The sequence below is a fragment of the Orycteropus afer genome, unplaced genomic scaffold, assembly GCF_000298275.1.
Source record: "Orycteropus afer afer isolate SDZICR_OR568_19922 unplaced genomic scaffold, OryAfe1.0 scaffold00786, whole genome shotgun sequence".
Lineage (NCBI taxonomy): Eukaryota > Metazoa > Chordata > Mammalia > Tubulidentata > Orycteropodidae > Orycteropus > Orycteropus afer.
This window is the reverse complement of record NW_006922373.1, coordinates 428,211-445,482: the sequence shown is the minus strand read 5'-3', so window position 1 is coordinate 445,482 and position 17,272 is coordinate 428,211. Positions and strand designations below refer to the sequence as shown.

At 52.2% G+C, this 17,272-nt stretch overlaps 2 protein-coding genes across 2 annotated transcripts in view; both read left to right on the top strand.

The window, feature by feature from the left end:
- Positions 1-4,713: 4,713 nt before the first annotated feature.
- VPS25 (vacuolar protein sorting 25 homolog) lies at positions 4,714-8,834 on the top strand. The gene is made up of 6 exons (XM_007957743.2): positions 4,714-4,766; positions 4,972-5,117; positions 5,902-5,955; positions 6,484-6,572; positions 7,356-7,431; positions 8,722-8,834. The coding sequence occupies exons 1-6, from the start codon at positions 4,714-4,716 to the stop codon at positions 8,832-8,834; spliced, it is 531 nt and encodes a 176-aa protein (XP_007955934.1).
- A 1,644-nt stretch (positions 8,835-10,478) lies between these two features.
- Positions 10,479-17,272, top strand: part of WNK4 (WNK lysine deficient protein kinase 4) — a 15,955-nt gene continuing 9,161 nt past the window's right edge. The window contains exons 1-7 of the mRNA XM_042783267.1: positions 10,479-11,093; positions 12,501-12,673; positions 13,656-13,876; positions 14,162-14,319; positions 14,773-14,861; positions 14,945-15,161; positions 16,852-17,116. Coding sequence (XP_042639201.1) covers positions 10,479-11,093; positions 12,501-12,673; positions 13,656-13,876; positions 14,162-14,319; positions 14,773-14,861; positions 14,945-15,161; positions 16,852-17,116 — 1,738 coding nt within the window. The remainder of the gene's footprint in view (positions 11,094-12,500; positions 12,674-13,655; positions 13,877-14,161; positions 14,320-14,772; positions 14,862-14,944; positions 15,162-16,851; positions 17,117-17,272) is intronic.

The window sequence follows — 17,272 nt, the reverse complement described above, 5'->3', positions numbered from 1 at the left end:
ACCTTTCAGTTAGCCATAAAGCACATTAACTAGAGGAGCACTGGTAGAGTAGTGCCTAAGGCATTTGACTGCTAACCAGAAGGCTGGCAGTTCAAACCCACCAGCCACTCCTTGGAAGGAAGATTGGGCAATCTACTTCCGTAGGGATACCACCTTGGAAACCCAAGGAGGGGTCGCTATGAGTCGAATCAACTCAATGGCAGTGAGTTTGGTTTGTTTGTTTTTTTTTGGTACACTGTCCCCCTCCCCATCCCAGTGGGGGCTGTGTCCTTCCCAGAGTTCCTCACTTGGACAAGGCTCTTAGCTCTGGGCAGCTGAGCTAGAAGAATCTGAATGGCCCCACTGCTCTTTTCACCTGCCCCCCCACTGTCCCCTCCCACCTGAAGGCCACACCCGTACACTCCTTCCTCCCAGGGTGGGGCCTTTCCTGCCCCTATCCAAACCCAGCTCCAGGAAATGTGCAGGAAGAGACTCCCTTCCGGTCTGGACAGCAGCTGGGGCCTGCACTGGGGGAGGTGTGGGGGGAGGGGCAAAGGCAGAATCTCTCCACTGTGATTCCTGTGAGAAGGAATGCGGGGCTACCCAGGAGCTCTGACTTCGGCCCTTCTTCATGACTCAGTTTACTCCTGGGTCTGCAAATAGGAACCTTGACCTGACGAACAAGAGTCCATTCCTAAAGACTTTAGGATTGAAGGCAGAGGCTTTTTCTCCTAGGTCCAACCTAGATTCCTCCACTAGAGCCCTGGCCCTCATCCTACATTGTCCTGGACCCAAGGTGTGGCCTACAGCCTGACCGCACACTGCCCCCTGGTGTCCACTAAAGCCAACAACCAGGAGATGGATGTCATCTGGAAGAAGCTCAAAGCTGAGGAACACTGGACTCTGGGGTCAGAGGCCTGTCACACACACACCCTTCTATCAGCTTCCTGAGATACATCTGTACTCCCTAAAGACAATTTCTGTGCATGGATACCCTTATACGGTTGTGAGGATGGCACAGGACCAGGCGGTGTTTCATCCTGTTGTCACTAGGAGTCAGAAGCGATGACACCTAGCAACAACAAATAAGGAGTCCAAGGAGCCCAAGGAGCCCTGGTGTACAACGCTGAAGCTGCTAAAACAGGTCTGTGGTTGGAATCCATCAGCCACTCCAGGGGAGAAAAGATGGAGCAATCTTCTCCCATAAAGATTACAGCCTTTGAAACCCCTATGAGGCAGTTCTACTACTCAGTCTTACAGGGTCGCTATGAGTTTGAGTCGACTTGATGGCACATAACAGCAGCAACAACATGTGGAGTCCCTGGGTAACGCAAACAAGTAAAACGTTCTGCTGCTAACCAGAAGGCTGGAGGTTTGAGTCCACCAGGAGGAAAAAAAGTCAGTTGCTGAAAACTCTGTAGAACACAGCTTTACTCTGACAACGTGGGGTTGCCATAAGTTACATGCTTCTGGGGTAGTAAGGCCCAGATTTCACCAATTTGCCTCTAGCCCTCCCTGGCACATATCTGCCAGGTCATTGAAAACATTCAGAAGACAGCTTTGTTTCCATAGAGACACCTGTTTATTCCTTGTGACACCTTGACCTTTTTTAGTGACTCTCCTTTCTTCCTTGTTGAAATCTCTGCTTTTCTGAGTACATGTGTGTCTATTTCCTAGAAAATGCCTGTCGATTTCATACATTTATGCCTGTATGCTTTCTGGAGTTCATTCTCTGAGACACACTTGTCTCAGGACACATGTGTCTCTAGAGACACACTCATTCCCTAAGACATTTCAAATTATCTCCCATGGTAAATCTTTGTTGTAGTTCCATGAACATATCTCTCTTCCTCAAGGACCTATCTACCCTCTTCTTGGCACATTTTTGCCTTTATGCATATCATTAATATACATCAAGGGTCCTGCTAGTACAACACACTATGTGGTATATTTTGTGGGAAAGATATACTAGATAAGGCCTGTCATCAATAGCTTTCATCTAGTAGGGGAGCTGACATGTTGCACAAATAAACAAAAACAATGGTGTACATGATGAGAGTCATCTAAAAGATACAAACTAAATGTGATCCAAAGTGTAAAGGTCATGTATACCTGGGAGATCACAGGAGATGTGATCCCAGGAGGGTGAGTGCGGAGTGAGCTAGGCCTTAGATGGAGTATAGTATTCTAGAAACGAGAGTAGTAAAGGAGATGAATTAGGAAATTACTGCAATAATCCAGGCTTGAGAAAATGGAGACATGAGCCAGAGGAGTGGTGAATGGGAAAATAAAAAAGAATTAAAAATCAGGAGAGAGAAGTGAATCAGGAAGAGGTGAATCAGCAGGACTTGGATATGAGAGGGTGATGGAGCAAGGTGGTGGTGCTGGGGTGGTGAAAGTTGACTTAGGCTTTGAACTTGAATTACTAGGAGAATGAAGTCAGTAATAATAGAAAAGGGCCATTAGGATGAGGAACTGGCCTAAAGTGAAGGAGGCAGAATATGAGTTAACAATGAAACATTCAAATGCTTTCAATATGCAGAAACTTAGAAATAGGGTCTGGCAAGAAAAGAAACTGGAGCTGGAAAGAAAGCTTTGGAATACCATGTGGAGATGGTGTATTGAATAAAAGGACTGAGGTTAGGAAACACACTTAATGAATGAGGGAGGAAAGGAAATAGAAGGATCCCAGAAGTAGCAGGAAAAGGATAAAGCAATGCCATGGAGGCAAAGGAGCTGGTCTTTGAGAAAGTATTATCAATTGAATGGTTCATTCAGTCATTCAACAAGTACTTGTTGGGCACTTGTACAGTGAAGGATAGACTTGGATGGTGGAAAGAATAGAGATAAGACAGGAAGTTGAGAGGGTGGCAGGGTCAAGAAAACGGAACCTATTTTAAAATAGGGAGGACCTGAGCATGTTTGTACACGGGAGGAATGGTGCCAGGGGAGAGAGAGGGAAGATGATAGAGAAGTTCTGGAGGAAGTTAGAAAGGAGAGGCTCAAGAAAATATGCCAGAAAACAGAACAACCAAAACAATAATAATGAAAACGTTCACCTATGTGATGAATGTAATTAATGTAATGGAACAATTTGTGTAGACATTGTTGAATGGGGACCTAAACTTCTGTGTGAACCTCACTTAAAAATAATAAAATACTATTTTTAGAAAAAATTATAAAGAAGATATGCTAAGTGACTTCTCTGGCCCCTCTCGGGGACCCGTAAACCTCTCACGCAGAATAAAAACTTCTCTTTAACCCCCCCCCCCAAAAAAAAAGAAGATATGCCAAAACGTTGACCTTGAAAAGGAAGAGGGATACTTTCTCTTGGAGTCTGGAGGAAAGAAGGAGTAAGAGTGGAGAGGCATTTTTGAAAAATGAGTTAAGAGTGGCAATAGGTAGCGAAAGATTAAGGGGTTCACAGGCATGGCCTCAATTGTAAATGGGAGAGAAGTGTTTTGTAGAGAGGGGAGAAATAGGGATAAGGGGGGTAGCTTGATGAGCTTGGAAAATTTGAACAGCTATCTGAAGTATGTGACCAAAAAAACCCCAAAACTCACTGCCTTTGAATTGATTCTGACCCATAGCGACCCTCATTGGGTTTCCAAGGCAGTAAATCTGTATGGAAGTAGATTGCCCAGTCTTCCTTCCACAAAGTGGCTGGTGGGTTTGAACCCAGTCAACCTTCTGGTTAGCAGTCGAATGCCTTAGGCACTATGCTACCAGAACTCCTTGAAGTATGTGACAGGGAGTCAATAAAAGACAAAGGGATACTAGGCTGCATTGAAGGAGCTCTGGTAGCGTAGTGCCTAAGGCATTTGGTTCAAACCCACCAGCCACTTTGCAGAAAGAAGACTGGGTAATCTATTTCAGTAAAGACTTCCCGCCTCGGAAACCCAACGGGGGTTACTATGACTCAGAATCCACTCAATTGCTGTGGGTGGTGTATGGGCTGCATTGGGAACTCAGCTGTGAAATTAGAGAATCTGGGGCTCAGCCAACAACTTCTGGTGACTTTTTTTTTCAGTCAACTCTGCAATTCAGGAGTTTTAAAAAGGGCAGGTAGCAACAGCCCTGGTTTGGGGACAGACAAGGCAGGCAAGGAGAGAACTGAGTAGTCTGAGTAAAGAGTACAATAGGACCAAAAAGAGTCCTAGTATTTGAGATTAGGATGATGAGGTCTGGGAGAGGCAGGAGATACAGAGGTGTGGTCAATGATGGAAGCAGAGCCACTTCTAGCTATGCAAGCTGCAAGGTATGCTCTCATGGGTGCTGTGGGAGAAATAATGGAGCAAAGGGACACAGGAATTGGGATTGAGGAATTACGAGGCGTTTAAATTAAATGTCAATTGATACCAATGTTAATACTTTAAAAAGCCTGTCATCGTGGAAAAAACCCTAGGCTGTGGTTTGGACACCTAGGTTCTTCCTGCAAGTCTACCAAACTGTGAACCTTGGCGAACTCACTGCCCTTCTCTTGGGTTGAACCAGAAGACTTCTAAGGGACGTTCCTACTGAAGTAGGACCCAAGTTTGGTCGACTTCACTAGTATAAAAATTAAAAAATTTTAAGATAATAGCAAGGTCAGGCTGAAGAGGAGGGGCCCCTCCATCGGGCCGCCCCTCCTCTGAGAGACTATCGGAACCTTTGTGCTGTGCTTTCTGCCCGGATGTGCCGAAGCGGAGACAGGAAGTCCTTGCCGGGAGGTTCCGGGTTCCCTGGGCTACTACGATGGCGATGAGTTTCGAGTGGCCGTGGCAGTATCGCTTCCCGCCCTTCTTTACGTGAGGCTCAGACCCCGAGAAGCCCCGCTGTGCCTCCCTTCCCTACCCTGGGCTTAGCCCTGCTGCTTCACATGGGAAGGGGTTGAAAGGACCCGGTCGCCACCACCCTGAGCCCCTCACTTCCTTCCCCGAACACACCCCGGACAGTTGCTCCCTCTCACTTCCTCAAGCCCTCTAATTCTGCGCCTCACCCTTCACCCGGCAGGTTACAGCCGAACGTGGACACTCGGCAGAAGCAACTGGCCGCCTGGTGCTCGCTGGTCCTGTCTTTCTGCCGCCTGCACAAACAGTCCAGTATGACGGTGATGGAAGCTCAGGAGAGCCCGCTCTTCAACAACGTCAAGCTACAGCGTATCCTCCCCTCAGGCTCTCCCACGGCCCACACACATGCACTTCCACACACTTTCCTACAAGCTCAGACTTCAACCCCTGCTCTTCACCCGGGCAGATCCCTACCCAAACTGGACTCGGGAAAGAGCGAGCATATGTAGCTAACATCCATTTTATCCCCTAAATGCAGTAGGGAATCTTAGGGTCCACCTCTTGTCCTTGGCAGTGTGAATGCCCCGGTGTCATTCGGGTCTTATGATCTATGCCTTGGAAACCGAGTCCCGACCTTCTCCACCGGAGCTCTTCTGGCTATTTGCATGACCCTTTCTCTCCTTTTTGAGGTACAGACCTCTTAGTACCTTTACTAACTTTCTCCATCCACTCCATTCCCCAGCCAGGAAGTAAGGGTCATTTATTTTTGCTGCCTGGTTGATCTCTAAAATATCTGTGGAAAAAGGGTTGAAGGTAGGGGAGAGGACAGAGGATAAGGAATGGTAGCAATTTTTATTTTCCAAAGCCTTTCCTTTTAATCGGAAGTTTCTTTTTCTCCTCCTCCCCCAATATCCAGAAAAAGCCAATTTATATCCTGTTGGGGAATTGCATGTATATGTGTGTGAGAGGGAGGAGGAGACAAGTTTTTCAACGTGGGACTGGTTCTGAGAATTTTTATATCAAGAAGATTGGGCAGTCTACTTCTATAGTGATACTGCCTTGGAAACCCAAGGAGGGGTCTCTATGAGTCGAATCGACTCCATGTCAGTGAGTTTAGGTTTTTTTAAAAATCATTCACTTAACATTAAACCAGGGAAGCTCCCAGTGGAATCAATTCAGATCGTGTTAGAGGAACTGAGGAAGAAAGGTGGGTTCAGTTCCCCAGATTCCTTATGTATTCTCCTAGCTGAGTTTTTCTGAGGGCAGATTAGGACAAGTCTTTACCCTGAACAATTTTTTTCTCTCCCCTGGCTTGGAGCCCAGAGTGTTCTGTACAGTATATGGTCCAATTCCCAGGTCCTTTTCCCCCATTTATATAACAAAATTAAAATTTCCATCTGTGCCCCACGACCTGAAGAAAAGAGGAGAATGGTTGCCTTGCAGGTAATAATCCCACTGCTGTGGAGTCGATTCAGACTCCTTGACCCCCATTGAGTTTCTAAGGCTGTAAATCTATGGATGTATATTTGCTCCCATGGAGCAGCTGGTGGGTTTGAACCTCCAACATTCTGGTTAGCAGCCAGATGCCTTACTCAGGACTCCACCAGCACTCCTAGCAGATAGTGATAGTCAGATATTGAACCTCTGAAAGCTGAGTCTCTTCCTCTCTGTCCCATGTTGGTATTCCCCTTTGTCCCTTCTTAGTACATGATGCTTTTATAAGTATCTTTTACAGGGAACCTTGAGTGGTTGGATAAGAACAAATCTAGCTTCCTGATCATGTGGCGGAGGCCAGAAGAATGGGGGAAGCTCATCTATCAGTGGGTGAGACCATCCTGCTAGTGAGCAGTGGCCCATGGCAAAAGAGAATTCTAAATGTGCCTGGCAGATTCCTGGTTTTCCCAGAGGCAGACTGACCAAAGTAGGCAGGAGGCAGGAAGAAGAGGTGTAGGCCTTCCAGGCAAGCCTCTTTTTTTCAGTGACTCAATTTCCCTGGCTGCACAGAACTTCCCTTTCTTTGCCTGTAGCAGGCCAGGGGCTACTTGAGGCCATGTTTAGAGAATGCAGTACTGGGAACCACGGCTGCTATTGTTGGCAGGAGTCTCTGGCCGCAGGAGATAAATGGGGAAGGGAAGAAAAAAAAGAAAAGCTCTGGGGCCCTCCCCCACTGCATCCTTATGCGACTGTCCACAACATGAATGAGCCATTCTGAACCATTGTGGGTGTGGGGCAGATTGCTTTCTCCCCTAAATTCCCAGCCACCACAAGCCCCAAACATTCCAAAAGGAGGGAGGAGGGGAAGAAGCATCAACAACCCAAACATAATAAAAACACACCGCCGCCGTTCCTGATCAAGAAAACAACCACAGCAAGAGGTCACTCCTCAGACACGTGAAGGCCTGTGGTTTAGTGGTTCTGAATGTGTGTGTACACATATAAATATAGCACCTGTAGGGCTTGTGGCTTTTAGGCTACTCTGCAGAGGCAACAGTGAGCCCTGGTTTGGGGATAGGTACCATTCCTAGATCAGAGAGGTGGAGCTGGTGAGGTTACCTTCTTCCAGAAGGTTTCTGGCCCCTATTCAGTCCCCATTTTCTGTGTCCACAGGTTTCAAAAAGTGGCCAAAACAACTCGGTGTTCACCTTGTATGAGCTGACCAATGGGGAAGACACAGAGGATGAGGGTAATGCCTTCCTTTTCCCCTCTTCATTTTTGTCACCTGAATCCTTTTTGTGCTGTTGGTTTAATTGGCATTCAGACTTCCCATTTCTCTGCCTTTGAATTCCAAGTACTATAGGTTCTTAACTCACATTCAAGGAGTCCACAAACTAGCTGAATTCACAGAGAAAAAAAAATTATTTTTGTTTGTGTGGATGTATGTGTACTTTTTTGGGGATGGAGTCCATACTATAAGATAGTTATGGGTATCGATGACACATGAAAAGTTAACTCCTGGTACAGATGCCAAATAAGGAACTGCAAGGGGGGGATTAAGCCTGAAATCTCTCTCCTTGCTGACTCAGGCTTTCTTTCACCCTTTATTCTTACAGAGGGCTCACGATTTGTGAGAGTCAGCTGAAGGGATTGGACCAACACCCCCAGCCCATTTAAATACTGGCCAGGCAAGGATTAGTATGCTGTTTGATTTTTGCATAGTGTAAACACTCTCTTAGCTCTTTTCTCTTTGACTTCATATTCTGATCCCCAGGATCATGAAAAGTTCTAATAGTAGCTGGGGTAACAGGGGCACCTCCCCTGGCTGCCCCAGCAGAGTTTACAGCTCTTGGCTATTCCCCCTTGCCCTGCAGGCCTCAGCTTGCTACTCCCACCATCATCACCCCATGACTTCAGCTCTGCAGCCTCGCCCAGCCCACCACTCAGGCTGGGCAAAGCTGGAGGCTCTCACAGAAAGTAAGCTCCCTGATTGCAGAGCTGGGCCCCACAGGGGGTGAGGTGTGCAAGCCTGCTGGGGCTTGCCTCCTGCCTCTCACACCTCCCTGCAGTAGCTTGCCATATCTCCAGGCACTCAGCTGGACCTTAGCAGTCTTCTGACCAGGGGCACTGGCTATTCTTTGTGTTAGAACAGGTCCTCCTAATGGGTCTAGATATGCGACTAGGTTCCATGTCCAATGACAAGTGCCTTGATTTTCCCTAGGCCTGATTGTCAGCCCTGCCTCCCCCTTTGTGGCCTGCAAGCAGATGTCACCTTGTGCATCAGACACTGATGGCAAAGGTCTGGGGAGACCAGGGAGGGGGAAATAAGTGTGAGCGCTCATTTCATGCTGACTTGGGCTTTCTTCCAGCCCTCATTAAGAGAGTGCCCAGGAGTTGTGAGTGGTGACTGCAGAAGTACAGATGGCACACGTATACCTGCCCTCTGGAAATCTCAGATTCTAGCTTGACTGCTCTTTTCAGAGACCTTGGGCCCCCGAGGGGCTGAGTGTCCCTGACAGCCCCATCTCTCCCTGTCTAGAATTCCATGGGCTGGACGAGACAACTCTATTGCGGGCCCTGCAGGCCCTCCAGCAGGAGCACAAGGCTGAGATCATCACCGTCAGCGATGGCCGAGGTGTCAAGTTCTTTTAGCAGAGACCTGCCTCCTTTTGCTTCTTACCTCCCACCCTTCCAGGGCTTTCAAAAGGAGACAGACCCAGTGTCCCCACAGACTGGGTCTGTGACGACTCCAGACTCAAAAGGGCTCCAGTCCTGAAGGCTGGGATGCAGGGATGGATTTCCCATTAACCCTATACATCTGTCCCTGGGATAGGATGAAGCTGAGGCACCAGGGAGCAAAGATGTGCTGCTTCTTGCCCTACCTCCTCTCCCATCCTAGACTATCCCTGAGCCAGGGTCTGTAAACCTCACTTGACATGTGTTCACACACATACACGCGCCTGCACAAGCTTCTGTCTCCTCCCTCTTCCACTCCCTCAGCTGCTGTTGCCTCCCCTTTCAGGCTGGTGCTGGATCCTTCCTAGGGAGTGGGGGAAGCCGGGGCTGCAGGCAGCCTTCCAGGCAATATCAAGATAGGAGGCCCAAGAAGGGGCCTGGCAATGAGAGGCAGGCTGGACACTGGTTTATGATATTAAAAATCTCAATTCCCGCTGCCTGCCTCCAAGTTATTACGGGATTGGGGACGGGGAGGGCTGTGAAGCCTGGACAGGGGGAGAGGAGAGAAGGCCTATGACCTTGGCAAAAGGGTCCGCCAGAGCCCACGGGCTCCAGTGAGCCTGTGGTTCACATCTGTTTGGTGGGCTGTGTGGGGGAGTGCTGATGGAACACAGCTCGGGGACAGACGGCTTTCTGTTCTGGAATTGAAGTCACTTAATGACTCCCCGTTGCCTCCCTTGGAAGTCCTGAACTATCCTGAAGCCTCTCCTCCACCCATCTGGTCTCCATGCGGTAGTTGTGGTCTAGGGGAGCTGAGGGGCTAAACCGGATGTGGACTTTGGTTTATTGGAGTCTTTGGCAAACAGAGGGGGAGGAAGGAGAGCCCACAGAGCAAAAACAGCCACTTTGGCCAGTGCCAGCCTGTGGCCAAGGTGGAGGGGGGCGGTTTGAAAAGGATGGGTGATTCTGCTCTGGGGTTAGGGGTGGGGCATGTCCAGAGATGCACACCCATTCTCGTGCAGCCTGGAGGTCAGTGGCGTCGGAGAAAACCACCTCCACTGACCTCTGTGTGGTCGGCCTAGGGCTCCTCAAGACGATTAGGAAGGAGTGGTGCTGCTTTATCTGGGATGTACAGGCGGGTAGTAGCCTCCCCCTAAACGCCCCCCCCCACCACCAGGGCCAGGCAACCGCGGTCACGTTTTTTCTCCCTGTCCCAAGCGTCCTGCCTTCCAACGCACAAACAGTTTTGCGCACTCTGAGTGCGGGAGGCCACCACTCCCTCTCACCCAGAGGTCGCCTCCGAAGGAGACTGAACGCTGCGCGCGGGGAGGCCCGGGAGAGGCGGGGAAGAGGCCAGGGCGGGGCATCGGCTGAGGTGAAGGGCTGTGCGAATGCAGCCAAACCGCCCTTCCCCAGCCAGGGCGGGAGGGCTGGAGGCTCGGAGCTCCGAGGGGGCGGACCAGCGGGAGGTGAGGCCGGGGGCGGGGCCGGGGCGGGGTCTGGGGGCAGGCCAGCAGAGCACTGGGGCCCCAACAGCTTAGCCGGAGCGCTGCGCACTCACCCAGTCCGCCTGTCTAGCCGCCTTCTCGCCTGCCGCCCTGCGGCGACCGGCCCTTTTCCATGCTGGCCCCGCCAGCCCCAGAGACCGCGGTCCCTATGTCCCAGACCGAGGCCGACCTGGCCCTGCGGCCCCCGCCACCTCTCGCCGCCGCGGGGCCGCCCCGCCTCGGGCCCCCTCCTCGCCGGGCGCGCCGCTTCTCCGGGAAGACTGAGCCCCGGCCGCGCTCTTCCCGTCTCAGCCGCCGCAGCTCGGTCGACTTGGGGCTGCTGAGCTCTTGGTCCCAGCCCGCCTCACCCGTTCCGGAGCCCCCAGACCCTCCAGACTCTGCTGGTCCCTGCCCCGCGAGAAGCCCACCGCCTAGCTCCGAAAAGCCCCCCGAGGGCACGTGGACTGGGGGAGCCCTGGTAAAAGCTACAGACTCTGCCCATTCCGAACTCTCGGGCTCCGCAGGAGTCCCGGGGTCTCGGGAGCCGGCGAGGATCCCCGAAGCCGCAGCCCGAGAGCGGCGGCGGGAGCTGGAAGAGAAGGAGGACACGGAGACACAGGCTGTGGCGACGTCCCCTGATGGCCGATACCTCAAGTTTGACATCGAGATAGGTCGTGGCTCTTTCAAGACGGTGTATCGAGGGCTGGACACGGACACCACCGTGGAGGTGGCCTGGTGTGAGCTGCAGGTGCGGCTGGGCGCCCCCTCGGTGCACCTCGGGATGGGATCCGTTGGTGTCTGGGGATGGGAGACCCTGAGGGACAGCAGCAAGGGAGGGCTATATTTTTCCAGTTAAATGTCCAGACACCCCTGTCCCCTTGCTCTGATGACCCAGAGCCTGACTGACTCTGGGCTGCAGAAGGAGAAATTGAGGCAAGTGGTGTGCAGTGGCAGGGGCATTCCACCTTTAAAGTGTCCATACTCAACCCTGAGAGATGAGAAAAAAAGAATGGGAAATTGTGTGGGGAAGCCAGTTCCTCTCTGAGGACCTGACCCCACCAATTTCCTGCAGTGGAACCCACTATCTACCCCCACCCCTTTTCCCCTAACTCCTGAGACCCTCAGTGTGACCCTAGTCTTCTGCTCACTCCCCCAGGCCTTTACAAATCCAGAGGCCAGGAGGTGAGAGGACAGGGTGCGCTCCACTTCTTGAAGACTTAGGGGAATTGTGGCAAGATGGGTCCCTCTCAGACCCCCTCTGGTGCAATCACACTTTGGAGGGCTGGGACAAGGAGCCCTAGCCCTGGCCTGAGTCCAGTCCTGCTCCTCATCCCACTGCTTACCTGGGCTTTCCCTTCACAGACCCAAAGGTGCTAAGCCTCATGGGCTTTAGGGAAATGTTGGTCTGTAAGACTTTCCTTCCTTGGCTCCCATACAGCCTAAGGGTGGGAAGAACCCAATCAATTCTGGGCACTGCTTGGAATTGGGGAATAGAGTCTGGGGGAAGGGTACCTCACATTGGGCCCTGGCATGAGGCTCTCCCCTTGGGTCTGCCAGTGCCACACCCTGGACTCCAGGCCAGGTCAGGAGAGGCAGCCAAACTGGGGGTGGAGTGGGGATGAGACTGGGCAGAACAGCCATGGGGGGGCAGTCTCCTGGCCTTGATCCTGGATCCTTTCTCTCTTTCTCTATACCTCCCTCCAAAGCCCTCCCACCTCCTGTCTGGATCTAGCAGCTCCCAACTTCTGGGGCCAACCCCCTTCCAGGCCCCAATTCCCTGCCCGTCGCCTGCCGGCCCTCTGCCGGCTTGCTGCCTGCCTGCTGCCAGCCCCCAGGCGCCCCCTCCCGCCCTGCGGCCGCCCGGGTAACCACAAAGACGCTATTGAGCTCTGAGCTCCTGAACTGGGCTGCATAAAGGCTCTTGTGTCCAGTGGGGGTCCAGGGTGGGCGTGTCCTTGCAGCCACCCATGGGGACTGCACTAGAGTTCTGCACCTTGGGGTCTGCACCCGTCAGGCTAGCGATTCCACCGACACGGCAACATGTGACTACTCCAACCCTCACCTTTCTCCCAGCCCTGCCCCATGTGCCCCATCCCTCTCCATGGGGATAAGAAGCCCCTCCGGGGCCTGAGGTGACCCCCTTCCCCTCCCACAGACTCGGAAACTGTCTCGGTCGGAGCGGCAGCGTTTCTCTGAGGAGGTGGAGATGCTCAAGGGGCTGCAGCACCCCAACATCGTTCGTTTCTACGACTCATGGAAGTCAGTGCTGAGGGGCCAGGTTTGCATCGTGCTGGTCACCGAACTCATGACCTCGGGCACGCTCAAGACGTGAGCTCTGCACCTGGCAGGGGGAGGGCTGGGAAGTGTCCCCACTGCTTCCTAACTTTTCCCAGGTTCCTCAAATTCTGCACATCCAGGTGCAAACCGGGCTCACCATCTTCTACTCACCCCTCCTGTGCCCCTGCCTCAGTGAATGGTAACTGCCACCCTGCAGTCCACCAAAAACCTGGGCATCTCTCCAGACTACTCTCACTACACACAGTGCATTCCCCAACTCCCAATATCTGTCTGCTTAACATGTCACCCCTCGACTTTCACTGTCCCACCTACAATGCCACCTAGCTAGCCTGGAGCCCTGTGGAAGCCCCCTAAAGGGCCTATCCCTACTCTGCACCCTTCAAGGCAGTTCTGTCTTCCTTAAGGCTGGGACATCTTTCTCAATTCCAAATCCGATCACCTCACTTCACTCCTTAAAACTTGTTCAAGGCCCTTCCAACGACCCTGAGGATAAAGTCCACACTTGCTAGTCTGCTCATTTTCACCCTAAGTTCCAGACAAACCGAATTTCCAGCACATCCTCCCACCCTGTCCAGAAGATCACTGTCTTGGTGCCTTTGAACACAGTGTCCTGTCCGCCTGGAAAGTCTCCATCCTTTCTCCCTTTCACCCTTGAACTCCTACTCATCCTTCAAGATGCAACGCAAAAGTTATTTCCTCTGTGAAACACTCCCCCGCGATCCGGGCACTGAGTCATCCCTTCCGGGCTCCACAACACCTTGGCCGTGGCCCTATCTGCGAACCTAACCTCCCTGCGGGTTTAGTAGCCTAGTTAGTATCTAGTTAGTAGCCTAGTTAGCTCCACACACTCGACTCAGTTTCTCCTTGGGGCCAGGCGTGAACCTAGGCTAGGAGAAAAGTCGCAGAAGACGTGGAGGCGGCTGCACGGGTAGGGCGCGGGAGAGGTGCCAGAGAGGGCCCCTCCCCCCCATACTTGTCCCCGCTGCGACCCTGCCTATGCGCCCTCCCCCAGGTACCTGAGGCGGTTCCGCGAGATGAAGCCGCGAGTCCTCCAGCGCTGGAGCCGTCAAATCCTGCGGGGGCTTCATTTTCTACACTCCCGGGTTCCCCCCATCTTGCACCGGGATCTCAAGTGCGACAATGTCTTTATTACGGGCCCTTCGGGCTCGGTCAAGATTGGGGACCTGGGTCTGGCTACGCTCAAGCGTGCCTCCTTCGCCAAGAGTGTCATCGGTGCGTCTTCTGTAGACGATCCTCGCCATTCTTACCCTCCCCGCGCCAAACGAGAGCCTGGGGAAACCCAGCCTCGTAGAGCCCTTTGAGACCCAAGGAGCTAGGACACCATGGGGAAGCGGGAAAGAGCTATGCCCCGCCCCCCTCCACACACACACACACACACACACACTGTGGGGAAGGGTGGGCCACTTGTGACACGGGCTACCTAGTCTATGATGTGCCCAAGAGGGACAGGTCAGAAGGGGAGGCTCTGCAGCCTGATCCCTGCTGTGGACCCTACAGGAACCCCGGAGTTCATGGCCCCGGAGATGTACGAGGAAAAGTACGATGAGGCCGTGGACGTGTACGCGTTCGGCATGTGCATGCTGGAGATGGCTACTTCGGAGTACCCGTACTCCGAGTGCCAGAATGCCGCGCAAATCTACCGCAAGGTCACTTCGGTGAGAGGGGGAGGAGAGGGCATTCCAGGTCTCCCGCCCCTTGTTCTGCTCCATCAGCCCTTCCCTGTAATGAAACGCCTTTCCCCTTAATGAAAGGCTAGACACAAAGATGCCCTGCTGAACACTGAAGGATATTAGGTGTGCATACGACCCTTCCAGTATAGCATTTAAAATATGTGTAGCGTTCCCTAGAGTTTACATCTTTCCAGCTGCCCAGCGAGGTGAACAGGGCAAGCGTTATGCCCTATGCTTGATAATGGAGAAAACAAGCTCATCGGGAGCCTTGTTCAAGGTCACACTGCCAATACTTTGGGGGATTGGGATTGGAAATCAATCTCCCAGTAGCTGTGCTTCTACCAGGGCAAGCGCTGCTGCCTCGAGCAGGCGGGGGGTTGTGCAGCGGAGAAGTGGGACGCAGAGAGCTGCAGGCTTCATGCAGCTGCACTCCCCCAGGGCACAAAGCCGAACAGCTTCCACAAGGTGAAGATGCCGGAGGTGAAGCAAATCATTGAAGGCTGCATCCGCACGGATAAGAACGAGAGGTGGGCTGAGGGGCGGGGCGCCTTCCCACCTCCCTCAGGCCGCCGCGGGGAGGGGGCTCTCCTCACCGTTGCGCGATCCTCAGGTTCACTATCCAGGATCTCCTGGCCCACGCCTTCTTCCGCGAGGAGCGCGGCGTGCACGTGGAGCTGGCGGAGGAGGACGACGGCGAGAAGCCGGGCCTAAAACTCTGGCTGCGCATGGAGGACGCGCGCCGCGGGGGGCGGCCGCGGGATAACCAGGCCATTGAGTTCCTGTTCCAGCTGGGCCGGGACGCGGCCGAGGAGGTGGCGCAGGAGATGGTGAGAGGAGGGCGGACTGTGTTGGGGCTGGGCACGTAGGCCCCTACCAGAGGGGCCAGTGCGACAGGGTGGTGGGAGGGGAACCCAATCCACCTCTCCCGGCGTCTGCTGCAAGTGTCTTCCAATCTTAACACCCTGCACATTTACCCAGTGATCCCCACACGTTGACGATACCTTTTTCCAGGACAAGCCCTGGGCCTTCCACCCCTCCTGCTTTTGCTTTTTCTGATCAGTTTTTCTGGAATGCTCTTCCCTCTCACGCATTTATTTTCCTCTTCCATGTTTTCTCTCTTTGTCTTTTTCTCTTTGCACTAATTTCAGGAAGCTTTCCCCTCTAGAGTAAAAATTAAATGCTTCTTTCCACTTAAGCAGGTCTTCCATTACAGCACCCACCATCATCAGTCTGACACTTAAATGCGTCCCTGCCTTTCTCCTCCGCTAGACCTTAAACTGCTTGAGGGTACAGACCGTGTTTTTTTAAAATTTTCTGTCTCAGCAGCGCTTGGCACCTGGTAGGAGCTCGAAAAAAGAGCCCTCTTCCGTACATGGTTTAAAGCGTTTTCACATGCTTTTGATTGTTATTTCCAACCTACTTGGAGGGCAATTTTATCCCAATATATTGATGAGGAAACAAAGCTCAGAGAAGTTGACTTAAGGTTCCACAGTAAGTAAGTGGCAGGGCTGGGTTTAAACTCATGTCATTCAGATTTCAAATCAGATCACTCTGCCTCACCTCCTTTACACAACCAGTAAAGTTCATTATTGAAATTAATAAGGAGGGGGATGAGTGGAAGATGGTAGACAAGGAAGGGCATTCATGGGAGGAGAAGATGGGTGTGGGTGTGTGCAGAGGTTTGGAGGCTGGTTTAGGAAGACCTGAGAAGGGAGGGGATGGAATATGGGATTCTACGCAGAAAAATGTTGGTGGAAAGGGTGGGATCATCTATGGTGGATCAACCTGATAATGTGTTTGAAATATGGCAGTAGAACGGATCTCCATAGCCTAGACCAAACTAGACCTGAGACTCCTACAGGGATTCTCCACCTTGGCACTACTGACATTTTGGGCAGGGTAATATTTTGTTGGGGAGACTGTCCTGCACATTGTAGGATATTAAGCAGCATCCTTGGCCTCTACTCACTGGATATCATTAGCGCACCCCTAAGAGTAGTGACAACTGAAAATGTCTGCAAAACCAAAAAAACTAAACTCACTGCTATCAAGTCAGATCCAACTCATAGTGACCCCTCCTTGGGTTTCCCAGGCAGTATCACTACAGAAGTAGAACCTTCCTTCCGAGGAGTGACTGGTGGGTTTGAACTGCCAGTTAGCAGTCAAATGCCTTAGGCACTACGCTACCAGAGCTCCCAAAAATGTCTCCAGGTACTGCCACATGTCTCTTGAATAAAATTTCCCTCCCTTCCCCTCACCCCGTTTAAAACCACTGTATAAGGATGTATAACTGTATAACCATTCTTGACTTATCTCAAGAATGGTGCTGATAACACCTACATCAGAAGATTACTGGGATACTTTAACAACGATAACATAAAGAATTGCCAGTTCATGAACACAGTAGATAATCAATAAATGTTGGTTCCTTTCCACCCTGGAGACCCCAAAGGTTATCCTGATGGATCTTGGATGGGTTTCCAAACTCATTATCCTCAAACCTCCCCCCAATTCCAGGTGGCTCTGGGCTTGGTCTGCGAAGCTGATTACCAACCAGTGGCCCGTGCAGTGCGTGAGCGGGTTGCCGCCATCCAGCGAAAACGTGAGAAGCTTCGCAAAGCTCGAGAGTTGGAGGCCCTCCCACCCTCACCAGGACCCCCACCAGTAACTGTCCCCATGGTTCCTGGCCCCCCCTGTGCCTTCCCCCCTGAGCCAGAAGAGCCTGAGGCAGACCAGCACCAGCCCTTCCTCCTTCGCCATGCCAGCTACTCATCTACCACCTGTAAGTCACCCTTGACCTCAAGATCTGGGTCTCAGAACCCTTGATTTGTACACTCCACCCAGAATTTCATCCCAGCAGCGCTGTCACTTACCTTGCCTTCCATCTCTGGCCATGAGGCTTCCTCTGGAAAGAACCCTCCCACAGTTCCAGGCCCCC

Coding starts and splice junctions, on each gene's coding strand:
- VPS25 (XM_007957743.2), top strand. CDS start 4,714: ATGGCGATGAGTTTCGAGTGGCCGTGGCAGTATCGCTTCCCGCCCTTC. Junction 5,118..5,901: donor CAACAACGTCAAGCTACAGC/GTATCCTCCCCT, acceptor ACATTAAACCAG/GGAAGCTCCCAGTGGAATCA. Junction 5,956..6,483: donor AGAGGAACTGAGGAAGAAAG/GTGGGTTCAGTT, acceptor TATCTTTTACAG/GGAACCTTGAGTGGTTGGAT.